Genomic DNA, 24,705 nt, shown 5'->3' on the forward strand with positions numbered 1-24,705 from the left:
AAAGGAAAAGGAAGAAATGAGAGGAGGCAGAAAGGAAAGGAGAGGAGAGGGAGACAACAGCAGAGGAAAGGAAAGGTAAGGGGAGGGAAAGGAAAGCAACGGAAAGGAAAGGAAGGGAGAGGAAAGGGAGGGAAAGGAAAGGAAAAGAAAGAAAGGAGAGCAGGGGAGAGGAGAGGATTTACTGTACTGTGTAAAAAGAGAGAAGAAATGGGGAAAAGACAACCAGAAAAGAAATGACGAGGAAGTGAGGAGATGAGAGGAGAAAGGATATAAAGGAAAGAAAGGACGTAACAGAGGAGAAAATTACAGCTGAGAGAAAAAAGATGATGAAGGGAGTTGATGAAGAGAGAGAAGAGGAAGAGATGGAACAATAGAGGAAGAGAAAAAAGGATTAAGTCGGGTCAGTCTGCCTCGTCATCCCTCTATAATCACAGCTCCATATGTGAAACACTGAGGAAAGAGAAACACGGAGAGAAAGAAAGCAACAAACTAAAACCTCTGTATAACTCCAGATGATATGAAAGCAAAAAGGGAACAAGGGATGATTATTTGGTCCAAAACAAACCCACAGGTATTCCCTCTGTTACCAGCAAACAACTCTTTATTTTGTCTCCACGCCATTCAATAAATACAAAAATACAAACCAGCTTCTTAATAAAAAAACAATTATAGAAAAATTCATAAAAATATTACTTAATTTGAAACAGGAACAACCAAAGCAGAGAAGCGATGAGATCAACAGGAGATGAAGGCGAAGCTCGTATTAGTACTGAAATAACAACCAGCTGGGCTTCTCTTCCAATCAAACAGATCCATACTGAGTGGAAATATAATCCTACGACTGAACGGACGACACTGTTTCCAGGTTTTCACAGTATTTGTTTTACAGTTATTGAACCCTGCGTTGCCTCCCAAGACGTTTACTGTGTTTCTGATTATTCTTTACTGGTAAAAAAAACACTCACACACATTCACATTCACATTCACACGTTCCTCTCGTATCCAGTGAGAGCGGTGAGAGCTGCAGTAGCTATGGCTGCACTTCAAAAAGAAGCCCTGTCAATGATTTGCACAATCTTACCAAAACAATATCCCGTTGAGCAGCTGTGTTATATTTCTACATATATATACCGTTTTGTCCTGTTGAGCTGAAAAAAAAAAAAACTGAGCGAAAAGAAAATTCCAGCAAAAATGGAAAGGCAGGAAGCAGAAAGGTTTGTAAAGTCTGGTTGGTCCTTTTCATGTAGCTTCATCCCTTCGTTTCACGAGTCTTTGGAAGTTTTCCTTTTTTATTATGTCTCCGTCTCCGTCTCTTCTCTGTTCATTACAATCCTGAAGCTGATAGCAGGGTGGGTGTGAGGAGGTGGAGGAGGGAGGGCAGGTGGGACCCAGTGTGCAGCTCTGGGTTTGGGTTAGATGGGTAGAGGAGGGTTCGGTGATCAATGTCTCAAGGTTCGTCTTTTGTTTGGAGCTTTCATCATCAGGTCGTCTTCCTCTTTGAGATCTATGGAGAACAAAATAAAATCTATTTAGGGACCCAAGTAGTAGCAGCATTTGAATCAAGGCAGGAAAACCAAACACATATTAGCAGCTCGTATTCAAATCGGAACATTCAAATTTTGGTCCAAGTATGTATGTTTTAGCGACAAAATGATATTTACTCAAGTCCTTTTAAAAATATTTTCCCACGTGACCTGACGTAGGTTTCTGCAGGATGACGCTGCTACATGTACAGTATATACATCCTTACAGTCAGTGTATTAACATTACATACAGTAACTTAAATGGCGGTCGGCACGCTCCCAGTTTGGAGAAGCAGACAGGAGTACCGGCACAGAAGCTAAGCAGTGTACTGCTGTGGACGCCACGTTAGTTCAGATCCGAAAGTCACATAATAACACAAACAAACTAACCGATCGATGCAGCGGTAGACCAGCAACTCCTGTGTTCTGAGAGGTAAAATTACTGTTTTTGTGAAAGGAGTCTGGTGGCTTTGAAGAGAGCGATACAACAGCTTCAGTTCCCCGTCGGAAAGGGCTGTCTGACAGCGAGGTAAAGCGGTGAAAATATTCTAAATATAGCGTACACTTAAACTGATATTAAACTTTAAAGCCACCAGACTACATTCACAAAAACAGTAAGTTTATCTCGCAGAACACGGGAGTATACATACAACCCCACTTCAAAAAATCCAAACTAACTAACCCTTTCAGGTATTTCCAAACTTTCCAAATAACCTTATAGATTAGATTTGAAAAAAACGCAGAACGCAGATGGACCCGCCCTTTAAATGAGTGTGTAAATGACATTTCACTGCATACGTTTCTGGCCAGGCAGAGACCTCCATCATATCAGAGGTAAAGTATTCTGCCTTGTAAAATGTTCGGATATATCAGTCTAGCCTCTGCTGGTGTTGTGAGTGTGTGTTCATTGCTCACCAATGCATTCAGGACAGCACGCGCCCTCTCTGCGGGAGGCGTTGGTGCAGGTCAGTGCTGGACATTGCTTCCTCTGACACTTAGTCACACCATGCTGTGGACAATAACAGAAGAGGAAGACTGGTTGATGAAAAGAGGCAAAATGTAGAAGCACAGGTGAAAGAGACACAAGACGGTTTGACAGGAATTATATCACCATGGAAGTGACCATTCCTTAGGTTTTCTAGTTTCATATAATCCCAATATGCTCTCGCTAGCTTTAAAACTGAACCTGCTACAACCAAAAAATTGCAAGTTGCGTTAATGCGTTAAAGAAATTAGTGGCGTTAAAACGAATTTGACAGCCTTGTTCTCAACATTACCAACCCTTGCTTTAACTTATATTTCAGTAAAATTACACCTGGATCGTATTTCTTGGTAGCCACAATACTTACATCACACCAGCAGTTGATGCATTTCATCTCCCCCACCAGCGGTACCCAGGGATGCCAGTTGTCACTGTTCTGGTAATAGTTCTTGCCAAACTTGCAGTGCCTCGGGCCGTCTGCTTGCATCATGTCGCTGTGCTCCAGGCCTGCAGGAGTCCTCTCCTCCTCTGGACACTCCTTACAGCAGTCGGAGGGATTACGCCTTACGGGGTGACTGCAGGTCAACACCGGACACGTCACCTTCTCACAGTGCACCTCTCCTGAAGATCCCTGTGGATATAATGCAGCGTTAGCAGCTGGTTAGCAGCAGGTTATCAGCAATTCTTTTTTTTGTCTAGCACAAAATGTAGCTGACTTATTACTTTTTCCATATAAATAGTTGAAACATTCCCCAAGGTTGAGCTTATGTGAAATTCATTTATGCCTCAGCTTCTTTGCAGTCTAATACAAGATAAATGATCCATTAAGGGATTTTGGAAAGTAAATCCAGCCAGATGTGAGCGGGTTTATTGATGTATATTTACCTTGCAAGTGCAGACAGCACATTTAATGTAGCCAAAGGGAGGTACGAAGGGATGCCATGTGGTTCCTGGAGCGTGCATCTTCTGGTCTCCTTCAAAGTAGCAGCCTGAGAGAGAAAGGAACGAGGAGAAAGAAGGTTACAGTCAGCAAGAAAATGCCTGAATGATTCAGAGTTTACGTATAACTGTAGGCAGAAATGCATGAAAGAAATACAGTATAGACATTTAGAAATAAAAGACGCAATATAAGAGACAAAGCCTTCAGATAAAATAAAAAACACAGTCATAGACAGGAGAGTTAGCACCTACCCTCAGGATGTTCGTCCACTCTCTCTGGAACTTTCATGTCCTTGGGCTCCGTAGTCTCTGAACGGGGAAAAAGGAAATGGAGACATAAAAATAGAATTAGTTTTTTACGACTTCTGTCGGGAGAACTGTGGGAAACTCACAACCAGACACTCAAAGCAGCATAACTACTATAAAACATTATTCATATGTCTCAAGTACAGCCAAACTCTGTCTGTCTCACCGTCACAGATCGGGCAACACTTCTCCTCAGGCTGAATGGTTCGTGAGCAGGTCAACACCGGACAGATGACTGGATCACAGATCACAGTTCGCTTCTGCAGAAAAAAATGCAGAAAGATGAAAAGTTTTATTTGTGACATAAGATTACATACAAGATTCAGTCCTAACATGCACTTAAAGGGATAGTTCAGTACATTGCTTTGATCCCGTGCTGCCTGTTTCTCCAAACTGGGGGCGTGCCGACCGTCATCTACTGTAGGTAATACACTGACTATAGATAAGTACATCATACAACCCCACTTCAAAACACCCAACTATCCCTTTAACAAGGACTGCAAACTAATGTACTTCCCAGCTTCTCTTCAAATGCTTTAGCGTTTTAGTGCCAAAGCATGCATCCTGGTTGATTAAACCATCAAAGAGCTCTTTTAACAAACACATTTAACTGCTGCCTTTGTGTTTGTCGCCTTTACCTGGCAGCTGCAGGAAAAGCACTTGTCGTAGTTGGGAGTCCAGCGGGAGCCGTGAGCTTGGTGCTGGTTCTCAAAGAAGCAGGTATGGGGGTCTTTCTTCAGCTCCTCGGGGTCCTTCACAAAGAGGTCGTCAAACTCCGCCTCCTCCACCTCCGCCTTGGCCCCTAACTCACAGTTGTTTGGCACATGGACCTGTAGAAATCAAAAAAGAAGGGATAGATGGAGGTGCAGGGCATACAGCACAAAGGAGGTAGATGTAGGGGTGGGTGAAATGTGTTGACATAAAAGGGGGGACATGAGAGAGGCAGAGAAAAGAAAAAAGAGAAAGGGTGGTTAGGTAATTAGAGATTTGTTGGCCACACCTGACTGAAGGCTGGCCTCAAGCTGACTTGTTAATTGTTCCTAAATCGAGTGCTTCTGTGCTCCCAAGCAGATGGCTGTTTATGTGTTGGACCTGTTTGCTATTAAAATAGCTGGACCCTACTACTGTGCGTGTGGGCGTGTCATCACTTTCTTTGTTAGTGCCTAGCAGACCTAAAACAACTCATCAACCACTACACCTGCAATGCTGCGAATAGATTTGTGGGCAACTGTGGTTCTCTGAACCCCAATAAAACTTTGACTTTTCAACAAAGTCTCTCCAGGCTGACAGCACCTGCCAGTGAAAGTGTGTGTTTGAGTGGGCTAGTGAGCGCTAAGTGAGCAATCACACGGACACATAAACACTCAGATGGCTAAAAGAGGGCCCAAGGGAGTTACAGCTTCATAGACGGGCATTTGGGGGGCCAGGCACCCGCCCACAGAGTCATCTGTGTCCACCCGGGATGAGCCACCGTCCCCAAAGACGGACTAGTTAAATGTGTTAAATGCAGTGGTTATTACACGCACACTGTGTTGCCAACTTGGCGACCCTTTTAGCGACTTGCTGCTCAGAGTGAACTCAGTCAGCGGCTCGTCTGGTAGCAGCGTCTCTCTCTCTCCTCTCTTGCACGCTGGCAGGAATTAGTTACTATGGTTACGGGCATCGGTGTCGCCTGGTCCATATGTCAGGGCTTAACCCTGAACATTTTGACTGTAGCCCCAAAAATAATTTTAAATGTAAGCCAAACGTGAAGCTCAAATGTGAGATAGTCCTCGTCACATAATAGCCTGTCAAAATAAATGCAGGTTATATAAACTAATATAGCGTAATTATTTTTATATCACATTTCAGAATTAATCTGGAATGTAAACATTTATTTATTTTTTTAATTAGCCTGTTAAGACATGTAGCCTACTTTGAATGTAAAGGTGCCAGAGTGCCATCATTGAAAATTCAACATGATGTGCATTTGCTACGTATAGATAAGGAGGATGTGCTTATAATTGTATAATCAGCCTGATCAATACACTCACATGCCGGCGCCGCCTATATGTTTACATTGGGACTGACCACTGATTTATGTCGGCCGCTGGTTCTGCCCCAAGGACTCTACTACTGTTCTTCTTTCTGTAATCTCATCACGTATTTGCCAACATTTTAGGCACAACCAACCATTAAAATGTGAAAATATGTGTTCAGTTTAGCATACAGTTCATGGTTGAAACTTTTTTTTCCTGTATTATAATGAATCATTTTTCAGAAGCTGAAGTTTGTGTACAAAATGATCGAATCCCTCCCTGTTGGGCCCTGTTGTACTGGTGGACGAGCTTGCACTGTTGGTGTTTTATTGTGTTATGGTTGTAAAATGGTTGTCTTGTAATAGTAAAACAGTGGTGTGGAGAAGGCCGTTGTGCTGTGGCTGAGCTGTAGTAGTAAAATGGTTATGTCGTACTGATGTTCTGTATTTAAGCTGCTAATAATCAGAACTTCGCGACTCCAAGCCTGAGTGAAAATCCTGGCCTTTTTCTATTCAACAGAGCTTCAAAATTGAATAATGAATTTAAAAAAAGTCGGAACCACAAATTAATGTAAAGTCATAGCTTTTCTTTACGTACCCGTCCTCGTATTTCTCCTCGGGGGTTCGTCTTGGTGCTGACCTGGATGAAGGCTGTTCCTTGGTCCAGGTGTTGCAGTAATTCAGCACTGATGTCCTTTAACACTCCCTGAGCCTGGAGGAGAGGAGAGTGTGTTTGAGTGTGTTTCTGTTTGTATTTTTGTATTCATTTCTTTGTGTGTTTGTGTGTGTGTGTGTGTGTGTGTGTGTGTGTGTGTGTGTACACTGACGTACCTGTGAGCCGTAAAAGCCGGTCAGCAGCCTCTTGTGAGTGGTGCTGCTGTCGTCTATTTCTCCAATCTCAGCCAGTCCGTGGAGGTGGGCGTTCACAGTGAGGTCATCGGCCTTGCTGAGGCCCGCAACAACAATCTCATAATGCAGGTGGCACTGTTTGTCCACGGACACCCAGGCGTGGCCAGAGGCACCGGTTCTTACCGGGGGAGACACAAAGTTGCCGGCCAGAGGAATGGGCAACTCTGAAAGAAGGGAAATGTTTAAATGAGGCGTGCATCCACGACTTAAAGTGACATTTGTATGTATTTTATGAATTTCATGACCTCCCTCCCACCACTTCCACCCCTGCTTCCATCAGTCTGTACCATGTCTGGGTGCCTCCAGGCCGCTGTAGAGCAGCGCCCTAATCTGCCCTCTCAGCTCCCCCTCCTGGCTGTGCGCCGTGGCCACATTGATGAACAGCTCGTTCTGCAGCAGCATGTGGATGTGTCGAGCCTCCAGGCGATTCCAGCTGCCCTGCGCCTGGCCCATGGCCTTGTTGTACTCTGGCGTCAGGTCGTACAGCACAGATCGCTTGTTTCGCCGCCGCGGCTTCAACTCAATAGTGAGGCCAACGAACTCACTGGAGAGACCTGCGACCTGAACCTGGAGGAAAGAGATGAGGGAGACAATGAAAACAATCATTAGTTGCAGCCCTAGTATAGTCATGAAAAGATCTCCCTTGTAGTGGACAAATCCATACCTGGTAGTCCAGTGTGCCGTTATCGAAGAGGTTGAAGATAGCGGATCCCACACCTCCTGTCTTCCCCGGGGTCAATGCATCACCGCTGGACATCACACTCTGAATAGCTGAGCCAGACAAAGAAAGATTAATATCACAAATCTACTTTAGAGCACATTCCTGTTCAAATTACTTATCTAAAACCATCACTTTTCCCCTCAGAGTCCCCCGCTCCTAAACTATGGTAGAGCCTGACAACATGCGAGATGAGGCAATGATTTCTGTCATGTTAAAATGTGCTGGTCGGTTGAAAGGAGGGAGAGGAAGGGGGACGCATTACATTCCCTCACGTTCTGCAACCACACACTCATAGACGCCACATAATGTCATCCCTTCACCAAAAAACAGTGATTGAGGGGACAGATTCAATTGAACCACTAATCAGGAGGCGGGTCTGCTCATGTAATTGCGTGCGTGACCTTCGGCCAAAAACATACATGTTGTTTCGCTGTCTGGCACACACACTTGCACACAAAAACACCCACCCAAGGTTAAGCCTTAGGATGAGGTAACCCTTGCTGAATGCAGCAGCAGGCTTAAAAAGATTGAGCTGAGAGAGGACAGGAGGGAATGAGTAACAGAGAAAGATGAGAAAAGTGCAGAGAAAAGAAATTCAGAAAATGACATAAAAGGCCAGAGAGGAGGAATGACGTCAAAAACAGCAGACGACGGGATCGAGACACGAAGCGAGAGACTGAAAAAAGGATAGCGGTAAAGTAAAGGAGGAGGAAAGAGAGGGAGAGACGAGTGTGTTGGGTTTGAATTCTTCACACATAACGTCAAGCTGTTAATCACAGCACTGGAACACCAGCAGACTGTGACCTTGGCTGCACCACCGTGTGTCCGTGTGTAAAACTTGGACTGACAAAAACATCTTTTACATATTTGTGTGCATGGTTTTTGTGTGTGTTAGACAATGAAGTGTTTCAAAGTGCTCGACACCTTGATGTTTCAAGTATGCGTCCCATGAAAAGAGACCATGTGTGCGTGGTTTAACGGTTTCAGACGATTGGGCTGTCCACAGAATTCCCAAAAGCCTCTCTGTCTCTCATACACACATGTGGACAGACATGCACACAGTGTTGGTGGGCCACCAAGTCAAACAGAGGGTCTATAAACATGGTTTCCCCCCAGCGATAAGACTTGAAAGGGTGGAGACAGAAAGAAAGAGAACAAGTATTTATAGAGGAGAATGACAAAAACAGCCACAGATGGACTAAAACAAACCAACGACAACGCAAAACACATTCGTCTTAGCAACCTCGACAGTGTTTGTGCTGGAATAATGTGATGAGAGACATGAAGAAAAGTTTTCAATTCAACTGTGTAACAAAGGCGCTTGATTGTACGGACACTTACTGAGATGAAGAAGCTTAATAATAATACTACTACTTAATAATACATTTTATTGACTACGTTTCAATCCTACTTGGATCTTCGTCAGGTCAAAGTGTTTGACAAGTGGAAACCACAACCAAGTGTGATAAAACATATCCACAAACAGTTAACAATTTGATAAAGTACATAAAAACAATAATACAAAAAACATACTTCTATATATCAAACAGTGGTTAGAGGAAACAGGGAAGAAGACATCTTAAGTACACGTACATACATTTGGTTTTAAACATCCCTAGGGGACACTTACTGTCACAAGATTTCCTGCCGGTGATGAAGCCAGAGATTTGTCTGGGATCCTGACCCTCGGTTGCCACGGCGATCTCCAGCTGACCACGAGATAACCAGAACAGCTCGCGGCTATTGAGGTCTGTCAGCACCTCTGCAAAGTCTGGATCCTGCACAGATTGAAACCATTAGCTTGAGTCGCGCTATATGGAGGTCAACATGTGAATACTAGAGCTGTAACGAATAGTAAAGTCATTTTTCCTGCAAAAAAAGGCAGAAAAAGCTGGTTTCAACCTCTCAAATGTGGAGATTTCCTGCTTTTCTCTGTTTTATTTCATGTTAAACGGAATGATTTGGACAGAACAAGACATTTTTAGACATTGCTTTTGATTTTGAGAAACCGGGATGGACATTTTTCACTATTTTCTGACATTTTATAGACCAAACGATTAATCGATAATCATAAAATAATCATTAGTTGCAGCCCTGATGAATACTTTACAACACCAGAAATGAAAATGTAATATTACACTGCCAAGATCTTGTTGACATGTTGTAGTACAACACTGATGTTACCAGAGTAACCAAAACCCCAACTTATTTAAACAAAAGACAGACTGGTGGCATGTTTTTAACTAAAATGAGCTTCAGTTTATACCAAACAAAGATGTGCACAGAAAGCAAAATAGCACAAGACAAGATTAATTCAGCAATCACAAAGACATCACAAAGTCAGAAGGACACAGACAGTTATGTTACATAAAAACACATGATTTTAAATCACCCCGCTCACAAGCGCATACTTAAACCCTGGGCAAAAAATATGGCTTGCATTGCCTTAACACGTTTCATACTGAGAGAAGTTTAATATCAAGCAGGCAGACTGGACTCCAGGAGAGACAGAGGGGGTTGGTCAGGACGTTGAAAAATGCTGGAGTAATAGGACAGATGTACGAGCGTGTTGAAGAAATTCTACTTTTATGACTTGAGGGCCTCAGTTCAATATAAATATACATGTACCATAAATCCACACAGCGAGGAGCCAAAACAGAGTGGGAACGGAGAAGGGGCTGGACAGAGGGAAGGTGACTTATACTGGGGAAACTAGAATAATGAGAGGGGAGTAAGGTGCAAACGGATATATTGGGGTCTTGTGTAAATCAGGTAGAGTAATAACACTGTCAGGATTACTGGGCCAATAAAAAATGACTTCACACATTTAAATATCAGATGTGTTTGCTCGTCAGGCAAGTATCCTCTCCAGCTAAAAATGACTCTGTTGTGTATACGCCTCTGTTACTCAGCTAGACTTAACATGAGTCAGCGGTTTGGGTTTCAGCATGTAGCTCGAGGACACAGTGAGGGGTCATGTGGCAGTTGCTGAGCTCGAACTTTTCACATATCTTTCACGGACAGTCTCTCTCACCGCTAGGCTCGAAAGAGGCGCATCGACCCTTCACGCAATTCCTGGCAGAATTAAAAACAGACCCGCCTTTCATCACTCCTCCTCCTCCTGCCTCCTTCCTCCCTCGATCCATCTCAGCCCACAGACCACTAACCACTGACATGTGTGAGGAGTGTGTACGCAGTCCATCCTCTCAACCTCCCCCCCCATCCCTGCCCTCTTTCCTCTGTGTCTCTCATCCCTTGCTCACATCTGTCTCCTGCAAAAGTTGCTCTCACACACTTTCTCTCTTCTCTTGTTTTCCTCTCACTCTTCCCCTTCATACATTTGTCTTGTCATGTCTCAGGATAGTTAGCTGTGATCAGAGCGTCCGCGACAACAGCGCTGGGATGTGGTGACCAGACCACATCCGTCTCAGAGAGCAGGGGTGGGCGTTGCTGTGTCATATGTTTCCTAACCAGCAACAACACTTCTCCTCCTCCAGTCACCCCCTAATTCATCGTCCAACACGTTTCCCTAAAACCTCCGACTTATTACACGCTGAATATTGGGTTTGTTTTTCCTAATAATCTGAACATTTCTATTTTTCAGACGTGAAGATAAAAATATTTGGAGCAAAATACTGTCAACAGCTTTTACTTTTGCCATCAGCCTTGAAAAGCCCATTATAAACTATAGAAATTGGTTAATATGTGTTATTACGGGGGCTATTATAGTAAACTAAAACTGAAACTAAAACGAAAATAAGCAGTGAAAATATTGTTTGTAAATTTAAATAAAATAAAAACTAAACTGAAATGATATTGCCTGGGTAAAACAATAAATAAAAATAAAATAACAATGAATGTAAAGCTATAATAAAATTAGCTATAATAAATATATATATATGTATATACGTATACATATATATATATTACATATTTTTTATATATATATATAATATATATATTAAATTTTTCTGCAGCAGGGAGGCGTGTTCATGTGTTTCAGGTGGTAAGAAATTCTTTATAACATAGGTCTACAAGGGGTCACAGGATCTGTTACTGATTGGCTGCGGGTATACTCTGGCCATACTTTGCCGCCAAAAGTTTAACTTTTCCCAACTTTTGTCTGACCGCACATTGCCACAGAATCAAACGGCTGCAGCCCACTGAGCTCGGGAGCGGCCACCACAGCTTTTCATAGACATGGCATGGCAGCACGCTGTGGGCTGCACTTCGCCGCTGCTCTGGTGTGAATTTGGCATAAACTGTATGGCCATTCCCACAGTTCTCCAACCATGTGTTTTGTATGTGTATGTAGCTACATACTTCTGAGACATTTTAGCTGACCCTAACAGAAACAAAATACAACTAAATATATAAAAACTAAACCTTTCTGAAAAACTGAAACAAAACCAAAACTAGTAAATGCACTCTGAAAACGAAAACTAAACTAAAATGAAATCGCAAACTCATATGTAAAATAAATAAAATAATAAACTCAAAACTATTGGATATTACTCACATGAGAGGTGATGTTGGCTCGGATCTCTCTCAGGATGTGTTGTCGATACACAAGCTGGACTCGGATGGGCACCACAAGGGGCTCTGAGGAGAGAGACAGTCCCCAGATTTAGGGAGATTGAAGCACTGAGATGAAATTGGCAGAAAGAGATACTGAAATGGTAACAGAGATCACTAAAGAGGATTCTTGCCCCGGTGTTTTTTTTACTTTCAGTGGAAGCAAAGGTACTAAAAGTGTTTTGTTGAAGGGCACTATGATAGCTCTTTCAGGGGTGAGAAATCTCAGTTTGGAGTGTTTGTCTTGCTTCTTACCTTTGTCTGTATGCTTGATGAGGCCTTGAAGGATGAGGATGAAGTGGAGGTTGTTCTCTGTGTCACTCAGCGTCAACATGGCGAGGCCTCCCATGCCTGAATTCTCCTCCTCCGATGTCAGCGTTGAACTGAACGTCTCTGTACACGATGAGACACAGGCACATTACCATATTGAGTATCTGCATTCTCTTCTGTACAAATACGTCTCTGTAAACAAAGCCCTACATTAATCCATGCAAGGCTTTTTAAGATTACATGAGAACGTATACAATTCCACTGCTTTGTAAATATTGAGTTTACTGTGCACTACAACAACACAAAGAAATGTCTAAAAGAGCATTACAATGAACCATCAGAATGCTTTAATATCCCGCATGCACACGCACCAGCAAACAGCGCCCTGTGTTTGATGATCTTCCCCTCCACTTCTTCTCCTCTGCTCGTCGCTGTGCTCATGCTGATGCGCAGCTGCTCAGACTGCAGCTGTCGCAGTACAGGCTTAGCCAGGTTCTTCCATACTCCACAGATCTACACACACAGACACAAGTACAAACACAGGTAGGTAAGCTGCAGCATTGTCACAGTGAAGACACATCAAAATATACTCGGCCCATACCGCCACGCAAAGGCAAAAGACCTTAACGTTTTGGTGATTTTTGGAACAACATAGACCTGCTCTTTCACGTGGACAAATATCCCATGTCAACTGTGTTGTTTTTAGGAGAAAATAGTGAGTTGTATTTGCCGTAACTTCCAAAGCATCCAAAGAAGACAATGCAGAATCCCTTAAAATCAGTTACGGTTCTTTGTCTTTGTTGTGCTGCACTCAGTAACACCCAAATTGAGTTAAAGTAGACCTACTCAGTCTTTGTGTCGCTGCGCATCAAAGTGAAGTTTGCCGCGCTGGTTTCACTTTCTATCCAAGTTAATTTATTTATAAAGTGCCACTTTTATTCACTACTAGAACACTTTCACACAACATCATCAACAACACCTTTTATCCCCTGTAAAATGTTTTATAACAATGTTGTTTTGTTTCAATTCAGTACAACAACAGGGTTATAAAATAGGTGCTAATGATGGGTGAGTAGGGAATGCGGAAGAAACAAATCACTCACAGATAAAGAGTCTTTTTAAGTTTATTTTGGGCAAACAAACGAAGACGTTTCAGCTATAAGCCGTCAACAGCGTGATCACTCAAGACGTAATGCCAGTGAGTAGATAATGCACCTTTGTGACCTTCAAATACACATTAATCATTCTCATTATTTATTTGCAGGCAATGCAAAGGCAGAGTACCTTAACGTCCGAATAAGGGTCAAAAGACAAGTTTGAGCTCCCATCCGATGCTGGACAACAAAAAAACTTTAAAGTCATTTTTCTCAGTTCTACACTCGAAGGTCTTTTGCCTTTGTAGGGCAGTATAATCTCCAAACATTTTCATATCTCTCACTAGTGAAAAACAGAAATGCAAACAGACAACACATGCACATCTGCTAAATACAATAAACCATGCGATTGTATTCTCAACCCCTGGCTGCAAACCTTCAACATAAAGCCGAGTGGAGGGAAGAAATGTGGCAGTGTGCCGGCACCTCATAACTTTCAATTCAGGGGTAATCTCCGTTTTAATTAGCGATGCTCTCTGTCCCCCTGCTAAGCAGTGATGTAACATGTGAAAAATTCTCTTTCCAAAAGTTTTGCTACAGCAAAATCCCTCCCCCCCAAGTTCATTTTTTGTGTTGGAGTGTTTTCTCTAAGGTCCTCTGGTGCTTGACACTGACATTTATCTAAAAATAATAATAGGCCAATTTCTGGGACTTGTATTTAAGTGGCTCCTGCCTCGCTGGACAGAGTGTTCGGGTTGAGATCTGTGTATTTTGGCAGGATATGATGTGTAGTGATCGAGCCAGACCATAGGGAGTATGTGGATATGCATGTATGGGCACTACTGTTACAGCAACATATCAGTTTACTGATTTATCAGGATAATATTGGCCTTTTATTACACTCAGTCTTGCACATCTCTGACCTGATGGCTGTTTCTCCCTGATGTCACCTCGTGAGTGAGTGAGTGTATGTTGATGTTTACTGCAATCAGTTTTGTGGTGTTTAGAAAGAGGCAATGAAGCAGAGAGGAAGTGTCACTGTGTATGTGTGTGTGTGTGTCTGTGAGTGTGTTTAGCGTTTATTATTGCAGAGTGAGTTATGGGGGAGAAAAGGTTGAGCACAGAGTCACGGAGAAAGAGCATTCATCAAACCAGTACTTAATTTCTCCCCCTCAGGAAACAAACAGACACACATAATGAAAACAACACTAATGCATGCAAGAAGAGATGATTTTCTATTTACGTGATGTCTTACCATGTCTGACTGTCCCTTGGGGACTCGGTACTCAAAAGCAGTGGTCCCAGCGGAATCCAGGAAGACTATTTTAATGGGGCGGTTCATTCTGGAAAGTAAGGGAAGACAGTGGGATAAAAATTTATAAAGATCGAATGCATTTTCATAGACATAACTATATTTTTCTACATCTCACTATATTTGCTTGAGTGCTTTAACCGAGTTATGGTTGAAACAGACAGATTGTGACTTGTTTTATATTTGATGCAGAAAGGATGAGCAGAAAAAGGAAAAACCTTCAGAGACTAAGGGCGCTTTCACACGCCATAATCATAATACTTTTGGTTTGTTTTCTACTTAGTCTGGTTCCGTTTCACTGTGCACAAATTCAAATGGACCAAATAAAAATATAAATTTGCTGAGGGGCGTGTACAAACTTTATAAACGTCATTATTTTTGTGGACTTTATTTAGCATATTCTGTATGTTTTCTTCCACCCGGATGTCAAGCAAACATCGGACTTCTGCAGAAGTCTAGGTCAGTCCTCTCCCACCCATGTTAAACTGTCGTTTACCGGCGCATGACCCGAGACCACCTCTCGCAAGCGGTCTCGGTCCAGTTGTTTTGGTCCACACCAGAGTACGATCACTGCGCTAACAACTGCCCAAACAAACCGCATCAGAGTTAGATTAAAACGGCCTAAATGTTGGCTTGTGAAAGCGCCATAAAGCTACAAAAAAAATCCAAGGACGTAGAGGTTTCAGCTGTGTGTATTACCTCTGGTATGTGATGGAGAAGGCCAGACTAGTTCGGGTCAGAGAGAAGCGAGCTCTGGCAACACCATTGGCGCTGGGAAGCCATGATTCCGTCACTCCTGTCAACACTGCAACAAAGTCTGGAGAAGGAGAGACGGTGACTTACTAACATATGCCATAATAAACATTCCTGTATGCAATGCTTTTATTATCCTGTGTGTTTGAGTGTGTGCATATTTGCACGCATGCGTGTATGTGAAAGTCTCTGAATCATGTATAATATATATAATTGTATGATATTATTAATCATTTATAGCTGTTTATGCTGGCCTCTGTGTAGATGCTGTTTTAATGTACGTGTGTCGGTGGTCTGTCCATCTGTCTGTGGGTGCTCACACTCACCAGTGCGGCTCTCCCCGGGGCCCAACTCCTCAGAACTCAGGTAGGATCGGTCATTGTAAGATTTGTGGAGGTCATCCTCCTTATCTTTGCCCTTCTCATGGAAATACTCAAAGCTGTCCAGCACAGCGTCGGTCTGTTTCTTGTCAGCTTCACCTGTAGAGGGAACAAACAGTTAATAAAAGAGAGATACCTGCTAGTATATTGTATATGGCTAACGTTAGCCTTTGAATGTTGACCTAGGAATATATTTTATTATGTTTATTTTTCCTGATAGGAATACTATTAGCACAGGGATCATCAAGAGTAACGTTCAAGCACTTTCAAGGTACCCAGACCCCAAATGTCTTTATCATCAAATCTAAATTGTTAATATGAATGCAACTGTGAAAAATAAAGTTTACAGAACTCATTTATACCCACAGAAACACTTTGTTTATCTTACCAGCTGCTCATATTAGCTTTGATTGTATGTTTTTATCATGATTATTTAATGCTTGATAATTTGTTGCACCTTTACCCATTTCTACACTATCATCTGTCAAATAAAGGTGAAAATGCAAACAAAAAATAACCTTCAAAACAAAAACAACGAGAGAAGGTTTAGTGTTCATGGTAACTCATTCAGTTCTTTTACTTTATCGTTTGGGGTTAGTGTCCACTGAGTCTGGTGTGAGACGCCAGGAGACAACAAACAAATATGAAGACGGGATTGTTTCATTTCAAATATCAAAATAATTTGGGTTTATATGAGTGATTGTTTAATGAAACACCAAATTATGTTGAAAAATCAAGCATTTTTCCAGGAGTATATCCAAATCCAAGCATATTCCTAACTTTGAAAACATAACGGTTAAAAATTTAGCATTTTCCCAGGACTTTGTGCGAACCCTGCTGGCACTAGAGGTATTCTGGTTTCTAATAAAGACTTTTAGTGTCTGCCTTTGAAGCTGTTTTAGTATCTGGCAAAATAAACCAAGTGAGCCCAAACATTTCAAAACACATTCTGCTACATCGCTCTCGAAGTCTGGCGCACAGATGAGACTAAAGCATCGTCTGTCCTCCTTTTTTCACTTGATTATGTGTTGAATATGGATGACGAGTGTGAGGTGTGTGCAGCCAGAGAGAAACTGAGACAAATGGAGTTTGAGCAAGCAAGACAGGTAGAAATTACAGAAGAGATGGGAAGAAGGAACAGACACCCATTTCAATCCAGTGCGGAAGGCTGCAGCACATTCTCTCTGTCTTCCTCACTTCCTCTCTCTCTCTCTCTCTCAGCCAGGGGTAACTAACCAGGGTAGTCTCTCGCAGCTGAAGAGCTTAAGGAGAATTGGGAGTGACGCTGGCGTGCGATCCCAACAATGACCCGCTGTTCCACAGAAACTGCTGTGTGTCTTGATGTAATGTAACTGCTTTGCACACACACACACACGCTGGCTCTTAGTCACCCACAAACTCCATTTCTCCACGGCAGTTTTCTGAGAAGCTCGGCTGGACTGCTTTCTTTCTCGGTGTCTGATTCACACCACCCACAAATCTCAAATCTCATCATTCCTCTCTCACTCCCTCACCGCTCTGCTCCACTGGGCATGCTCAAGGGCTTCTGGGTAATGTCACTCTCACTTCTCCCCACTTAGCAACGCTGTATCCTCAGGTGCACACACACAAACACACACCATTTTCCATCACTTGCACAAACATACTAGCTGCTTTGGTGCCAAAGCTAAGACAAACACACTCAACCTTTTCCTTAAAACTTGACCACAACACACACAGCTCAGTGTTGTCCACACAGCGCTTTACCTTTACTTTCCATTCCATTACCAGACACACGGCGTAGAAAAACACACAATCTGCTGAGTAACAGTGCAGCATGAGGACCCACCCTGTGTGTTTGTGTGTGAGCATGTGCAGGGGAGCTCTAATTCTCTAATAAGGTGGAATAGTGTGTAGACAAGGTAAGTGGCAATGTGTGAATGAGGCTAAATAGATGGGTGGTACTTTCACATGTGGCTGGTTAGAGAAAATGTCAATTTGATGCAGCTGAATGGAAAATCAATTGACCTGCTCATTGCATCTAACGGCTGAAGATAGAGGGGGAGGGAGGGAGAGGAAGAAGAAAGAGAGAGCGGTATGAATCAAACAAAGAAAAAGAAGCCATTCATGTGACAAAGGAGGGGAACAACTGAGAGCAATTCAGTTTTGCTTTCATTCCCATAAGGTTTTAGCGGCAACTACTTTGATAATCGGTTTGAGTCATTTCTTAAGAAAACAAAGTCATAATTCTCTGATTCTAGCTTCTTAAATGTGAAAATGTTCTGGTTTCTTTACTCCTCTATGACAGTAAACTGAATATCTGTTATAACTGTGGACCAAACAAGACATTTGAAGATGTCATCTTGGGCTTTGGGAAACACTGATCGACATTTTTCACAATTTTCTGACATTTTATAGATCAAACAACTAATCAATTAATCAAGAAAATAATCGTCAGATTAATCAGCTAAAACGTTTTGTCTGTAACATGTTAGAAAATAATGAAAACGGCCTCCAAATGTCTTGTTTTGTCCCAGCAACAGTCCAAAGGGACAATAGTGCAGCACATTTACTTTCTTTGTAGACGAAGGTCTTTTGGAGCCATCAGCCAAATTATTTCTCTGTTTTTTAAATCAGTGATTTAATGTCATGCTGTATTGCAGTACGGCCTGGCTCAAAAGCCTAAAGCCCATTTCTGACATTTTAATAAACCAAACAACTAATCGATTAATCAAGAAAACAGTCAACAGATTAATCGACAATGAAATTAATCGTTAGTTGCAGCCCTACATTTAGGACAAGAAGAATTGGATCACAAGTAAACCTGAGGGCAGCAGGTGGTGAGATTGGGTCAGCAGATGGTTACCTTTAGGGCAGGTTCTACAGCAGTGTCCTGGCAGCAGGATTGCATCGTCACACTCCGGGGCTGGGCAGTCCTGTTTAATGTTCTTACAGTTTACTTTCCCAAACACCTTGCCACGACGACTCTTTTGCTGGAAGAGAAACACACCAGAGAAACAAACACATTTGTCGCTCAGCAAATCTCACCTGAAAACACACACAGCGAAGAATTCTGCCTTTCTGAGGCGAGCTAGTTCATCCTGCTGCTGCACAGAAACTGAGTGAGAGTGACACATTTAGAGAGAAGTCACACTGAGACACAACTTACAGGTTCGCAGTCGCATTGGACACAGTGCATGACACCGAAGGGCTCCCCCAGATCTGGGTGCCATGTGTCCTCCAGAGAGTAGAATCGACCTCCGAATGAGCATCCTGTAACACAAACACTGCTGATTAAACACGTGTGTCTTCAGGGTCAAACATCGAGGAAACATCTCAGTAATAAACTGTGAAATGATGTGGTTATATATGAGGTTTGTCCTTTTTAATCGTGCTAGAATTAAGGGGAGAACAGAGGAGTTTAGTTAAGGCATTTTAAGATATGAGCTGACTTATATAAAGTTCTTAATATTTATGAGAAAGTGCAACTACGAGGCTTTTATTAAGTGTCAGGCACACTCTGCAGGCTCAGCCATTTGTACCCATTTTTATATTTAACAACAAATAAATCTTGCATAGCTCATCGCCCAGGCATGTTGGAGGCAACTGAAACTCACTGGATGCCTCATGAGTTTTGGTACTCAACCTTGCATCCTGTCTCATCTAAATGATCCACAAGCAGGCGAGGGACACATTCAATTTTCCACTGAAATATATTTCCCAGAAATACGCATAAAGCAGGCCAAGAAAAAAAAGATTTTATGAAGTAATGTAATAAATCTGACACCATGCTGTAATGTGATATGATAGTAAGTTAAGAAAGCAACAGGAGGTAACAAGCACTATAAAGTGCATCAATAAACCCTCACTGAAACACACTATGTGTGCATATTAAAAGGATTATTACAGTGGGTACCATACATAGTAAAAGTCATTATCAGAATTTAAATGAAACAATGATTATGAGTGCTGACTCTGTGTTTACATCCACATCAAATAAAACATGTAGAAACTAAAGCCCTTTTAAAAAAGGAGCCATAATTCCTGCCATAACTATAAAAAAAAACAGATCACTGTTCTAATATATAGGGTGTGCACCGTTATATTGGTGTTACGGGAGACAAAAATAACTGTTATTATTACTATACTAAAATCATAATTGAGTGTTAGTCACGCTGTGTTACTGCAGGAATGTTATAGTGATTTTGGGTTAGGATAACTGCCTGTAAACACACACACACCAAACTTATTGTTGTTACCCCTGATGGCTTGCCTTGCTCACTGCTACCAACCTGGTTCACATTATTCTTTCATTAAAGTGACTGCACACTTTAAACAGTCCAGTCCAGTTAAAGGGAGCCAAACTGTGAGCCGCTGCCACTTCTGTCTCTGCCGAAATAAATCATCTCGGAGGAGCCAATGCTTGTAATGGAAAGTCGATTGATTACAGTTTTCCAACAGGGAATTACACGTTTTAAAAAATAAAGGCGGTGGTTAACGTGGAGTTCCCACAGTTTTGAACTCCAGAGTTAGTTACCTTATGAAAAACCGCAATGGGCTTTTATACGTAGGGGCTTTCACACATGAATCAAATGGCATTCACTGCGGTTATGACTCAGATGTTTGCCTCTAGTACGCTGGAGAAACTCAGACATTGAAGAACAATTTAAGGAAACGTGGAAATTCACAAAATTAGCCTCTTTTAACTCTGTTAAATGTTACCTTACCTAAACCTTATCTGTTACCTTACCTAAACCTACCACTACCGAAGGGGTGGCGCTGAAACACTATTCGACGTGGGAGCAGACTTCAACATAACACCTGTACGCATCAACAACAACCGCAAGCTTCATGAAGCAATTCAATATTTATTGTTTTTACAGCAGTAAATATGTATGTTACACGTCTTGGCCTACGTGCACTTCAACTGGTAACAGCAATAGTATGATCACTGCATAATTGTGATAGTAAATAACGACATTAATTTGAACGGAAATCTAAATTGTTAGCTTACTAATTAGCTAGCTAGTGCTTTGCTGCTGCTGCCCCCTTTGGTTTGTGTTGAGTCAACACATCTTGAAATTGATGGTAAAATGAATATTGAATGTTGAATGTATATTTAAAATGTATTTGGTATATTGTGATTGTGATTATTTCTTGTGAAATAGATATTAGTATCTAGACCTATAGTAGACCTATAGGTATTAGTAAGTAGACCTATAGATAATAGTTACTAGATCTATAGTAGACCTATAGATATTAATAAGTAGACCTATAGATATTAGTAAGTAGACCTATAGATATTAGTAAGTAGACCTATAGATATTAGTAAGTAGACCTATAGATATTAGTAAGTAGACCTATAGATATTAGTTACTAGACCTATAGTAGAACTATAGATATTAGTAAGAAGACCTATACGTTAGTAAGTAGACCTATAGATATTACCAAGTAAACCTATTGATATTAGTAAGTAGACCTATAGATATTAGTTACTAGACCTATAGTAGACCTTTAGATATTAGTAAGTAGACCTATAGATTAATAAGTAGCCATATAAATATGAGTAATTAGACCTATAGATATTAGTAAGTAGCCAGATAAATATTGGTAAGTAGACCTATAGATATTAGTAACTAGACCACCTATAGTACAGTAAATGTAATTATTCATTAATATATTAATATATGTATTTTGCTTTGGCAATAATGTAACCTGAACAATCATGTCAATAAAGCTTTTTTGAATATTTGAATATTGAACGTTAGTCGAATTAACAGCTGTCTCCTCTTAAATGTAAATTCACTTTACAGTAGTTTTATAGTCACTTTAAAGTCACTTTACAGTAGTTTTACAGTAGTTTTATAGTAGTTTTATAGTCACTTTACAGTAGTTTTATAGTAGTTTTACAGTAGTTTTATAGTCACTTTACAGTAGTTTTACAGTAGTTTTATAGTAGTTTTATAGTCACTTTAAAGTCACTTTAAAGTAGTTTTACAGTAGTTTTATAGTCACTTTACAGTAGTTTAACAGTAGTTTTATAGTCACTTTAAAGTCACTTTACAGTAGTTTAACAGTAGTTTTATAGTGGTTTTATAGTCACTTTAAAGTCACTTTACAGTAGTTTAACAGTAGTTTTATAGTCACTTTAGAGTAGTTTAACAGTAGTTTTATAGTCACTTTAAAGTCACTTTACAGTAGTTTAACAGTAGTTTTATAGTCACTTTAAAGTCACTTTACAGTAGTTTAACAGTAGTTTTATAGTCACTTTAGAGTAGTTTAACAGTAGTTTTATAGTCACTTTAAAGTCACTTTACAGTAGTTTTACAGTAGTTTTATAGTCACTTTACAGTAGTTTAACAGTAGTTTTACAGTAGTTTTAAAGTCACTTTACAGTAGTTTAACAGTAGTTTTATAGTCACTTTACAGTAGTTTTACAGTAGTTTTATAGTCACTTTAAAGTCACTTTACAGTAGTTTTACAGTAGTTTTATAGTCACTTTAAAGTCACTTTACAGTAGTTTAACAGTAGTTTTACAGTAGTTTTGCTTCCCTCTTGCTACTACACATAATGCTACTGCATGTCTAACATAACACTGTTAGGACTACAGGGAACAATAACTGTAATAACAGGTGACTCTTCTTACCTGCCAGGCCTTTGGAGGGCAGCGGTTCTCTCTCTGACTGGATGGGCAGAGCTGGAGACTTCAGTCGCGAGGCCGCTCCGGTGTGCAGCCACGCGCAGCTCAGCGCGCACAGCAAGGAGCGGAGGAGCGCGCGAGGAGCCAGCATCCCAAAAACCTCCCTCTCAGTTCAGTACGTCTCAGTACGTCTCTGTATCGAGGACTTTATGGAGCCTCTGTCGTCTTAAAGCGACTAATTACACACCTCCTTCATCCATTAACGTCCAAAGTTGAGTTAGAAAGTTTTAGATCATCCGAGGTTGCAGTTCAGTCAGTAGTTTTCCGGAGACAGGACAGATCAGAGTTTCCTCAGAGTACCAGCAGCGTCCTCCAGTCACCGACCCTCTCTGCTTTATAGCCCGCTGCCTGACAGCTCGGAGTGGCCACCGGCCGGGAGGAGGAGGAGGAGGAGGAGGAGGAGGGTTGATGGTGGGTGGGGTGATGGAAAAGGGAAATTGACGCCCCTATCGATCTATTCACTAAAGATATGGAAACGAGCCTAAGTCTGATTCATTTTATAGGCTACCAAAACTTTCTTTCACAAGACTGTTTTTTTTCTGTTTTTCAGGAAGAAAGTGAAGCTATAGAGCCTATGATGAGTAGTATCAGTGAAAGATACAGAATGGATTAGAAATTATTAGTATTAGCTTTGCTAATGACATTTTCTGCTAAATAAATAAAAGTTTCCATTTGTTAAGTGGGTACTTAACCATACCTATATATATATTAATAAATAGACCTATAGATATTAGTAAGTAGACCTATAGTAGTCTTATAAATATTAGTAGGTAGACCTATAGATATTAGTAAGTACTGTAGACCTATAGATATTAGTAAGTAGACCTATAGTAGACCTATAGATATTAGTAAGTAGACCTATAGTAGACCTATAGATATTAGTAAATAGATCTATGGTAGACCTATAGATATTAGCAAATAGATCTATGGTAGACCTATAGATATTAGTAAATAGATCTATAGTAGACCTATAGATATTAGTAAGTAGACCTATAGTAGACCTATAGATATTAGTAAGTAGACCTATAGATTTGTTTTGATTTTCATAGTTTGTTTTTCTGGTTAGTACTTTTCTTTATTTTATTATTATTATTATTATTATTATTATTATTATTTATGAGTTTATTTAAGTACTATATGCAAACTAAATGTTATCATTATTATTATTATTATTATTATTATTATTATTATTAGTAGTAGTAGTAGTAGTATATTGTTGTTGTTATTTATTAATTAATTAATTAATTAAATTATGTATTTATTAATCTATTTATTTATTCATCTATTTATTTATTTATATTATTATTATTATTATTATTATTATTATTATTATTATTATTATTATTATGGTGTTGGTCATTGGTACCAAATGCTCCCTTATTTATCTATTTATTTGTTTATTTGTTTTACTGTTTGTCTTCTGGCCTCCACATCGATTTACGGTGCTTTTCACACTCTGTCACAGGGATAAAACCTGAAGAATCTGTTCAGTTGGTTGGGTGCCACACTTCAGTCAGTTGACGCCGATGGGGCAGAACTGCATTAGTGCTCTTGTGGAGAGAGTGTGTGAATCTCCAGATCATGTACAGTAAGGAATGTGTGGGTGTCTGCTGCTGGAGCTGGCTGCACCACCGTCTATTTTTTCAAGTGTGTTTGGAGCTGAGACCTAAGTGACTTAACAGAAACAAATGAAAATAGTTGGAATACCTCGAGGCAAACCCGTTTCAATTTGTCCTGGCCATCTGCAAACCTCTGTCCTCTTTTCAAAACTGTTTCTTTTGGCTTCCTTAAAAGCCTATACCTGGACGAGTCTATACTTAAAATCCCATTTATTATTATGACCCTCACACATGGATACAAGCGCCAAAAGCTGTTTCTTTAAAACGTCCCCGTGGCCAGCGTGGCGCTTCACAACATCAACAACTAGTGAAATTTATTAGGTTCCTATTTAGATCTGGGAAATGTTCCCATCAAACAAAACAGAGCTGTTGAGCAACAGGCCAGATCCTCATTGTGGTCTCTCGGGGTCCAGAACAACTGCTCTGCGGTTCAAGTTTACATTGCTGTGGTGGTGCTCATGGGGTGATTTATTTCAGAGTTCAGCAGAGGTCAGGCACGGCTGAGATGTTTGGAATAAAGGAGTGATTGATAATAATGATTAGGATAATGTTGCCAAGCTCACTGTACACGTTGTCCTGTGGTTTGTTATATAATCTATAATTCTAGTGAGAATACAATCCATTCT

At 40.9% G+C, this 24,705-nt stretch overlaps 1 protein-coding gene across 1 annotated transcript; it reads right to left on the minus strand.

Moving 5' to 3' along the window:
* Positions 1-583: 583 nt before the first annotated feature.
* chrd (chordin) lies at positions 584-22,803 on the minus strand. Its single transcript, XM_037776485.1, has 21 exons — positions 22,407-22,803; positions 18,930-19,033; positions 18,627-18,753; positions 15,728-15,880; positions 15,348-15,465; positions 14,592-14,679; positions 12,614-12,755; positions 12,228-12,365; positions 11,917-11,999; positions 9,028-9,175; positions 7,341-7,447; positions 6,964-7,243; positions 6,599-6,840; positions 6,366-6,479; positions 4,389-4,580; positions 3,917-4,010; positions 3,697-3,753; positions 3,391-3,494; positions 2,873-3,136; positions 2,439-2,532; positions 584-1,504 (listed from the first exon to the last, which is right to left on the minus strand). Exons 1-21 carry the CDS (start codon positions 22,549-22,551, stop codon positions 1,440-1,442), a joined length of 2,859 nt encoding a protein of 952 aa, XP_037632413.1. The 5' UTR covers positions 22,552-22,803; the 3' UTR covers positions 584-1,439.
* Between the last annotated feature and the right edge of the window lie 1,902 nt (positions 22,804-24,705).

Source organism: Sebastes umbrosus, chromosome 7, assembly GCF_015220745.1.
Source record: "Sebastes umbrosus isolate fSebUmb1 chromosome 7, fSebUmb1.pri, whole genome shotgun sequence".
In the NCBI taxonomy this organism is placed as follows: domain Eukaryota; kingdom Metazoa; phylum Chordata; class Actinopteri; order Perciformes; family Sebastidae; genus Sebastes; species Sebastes umbrosus.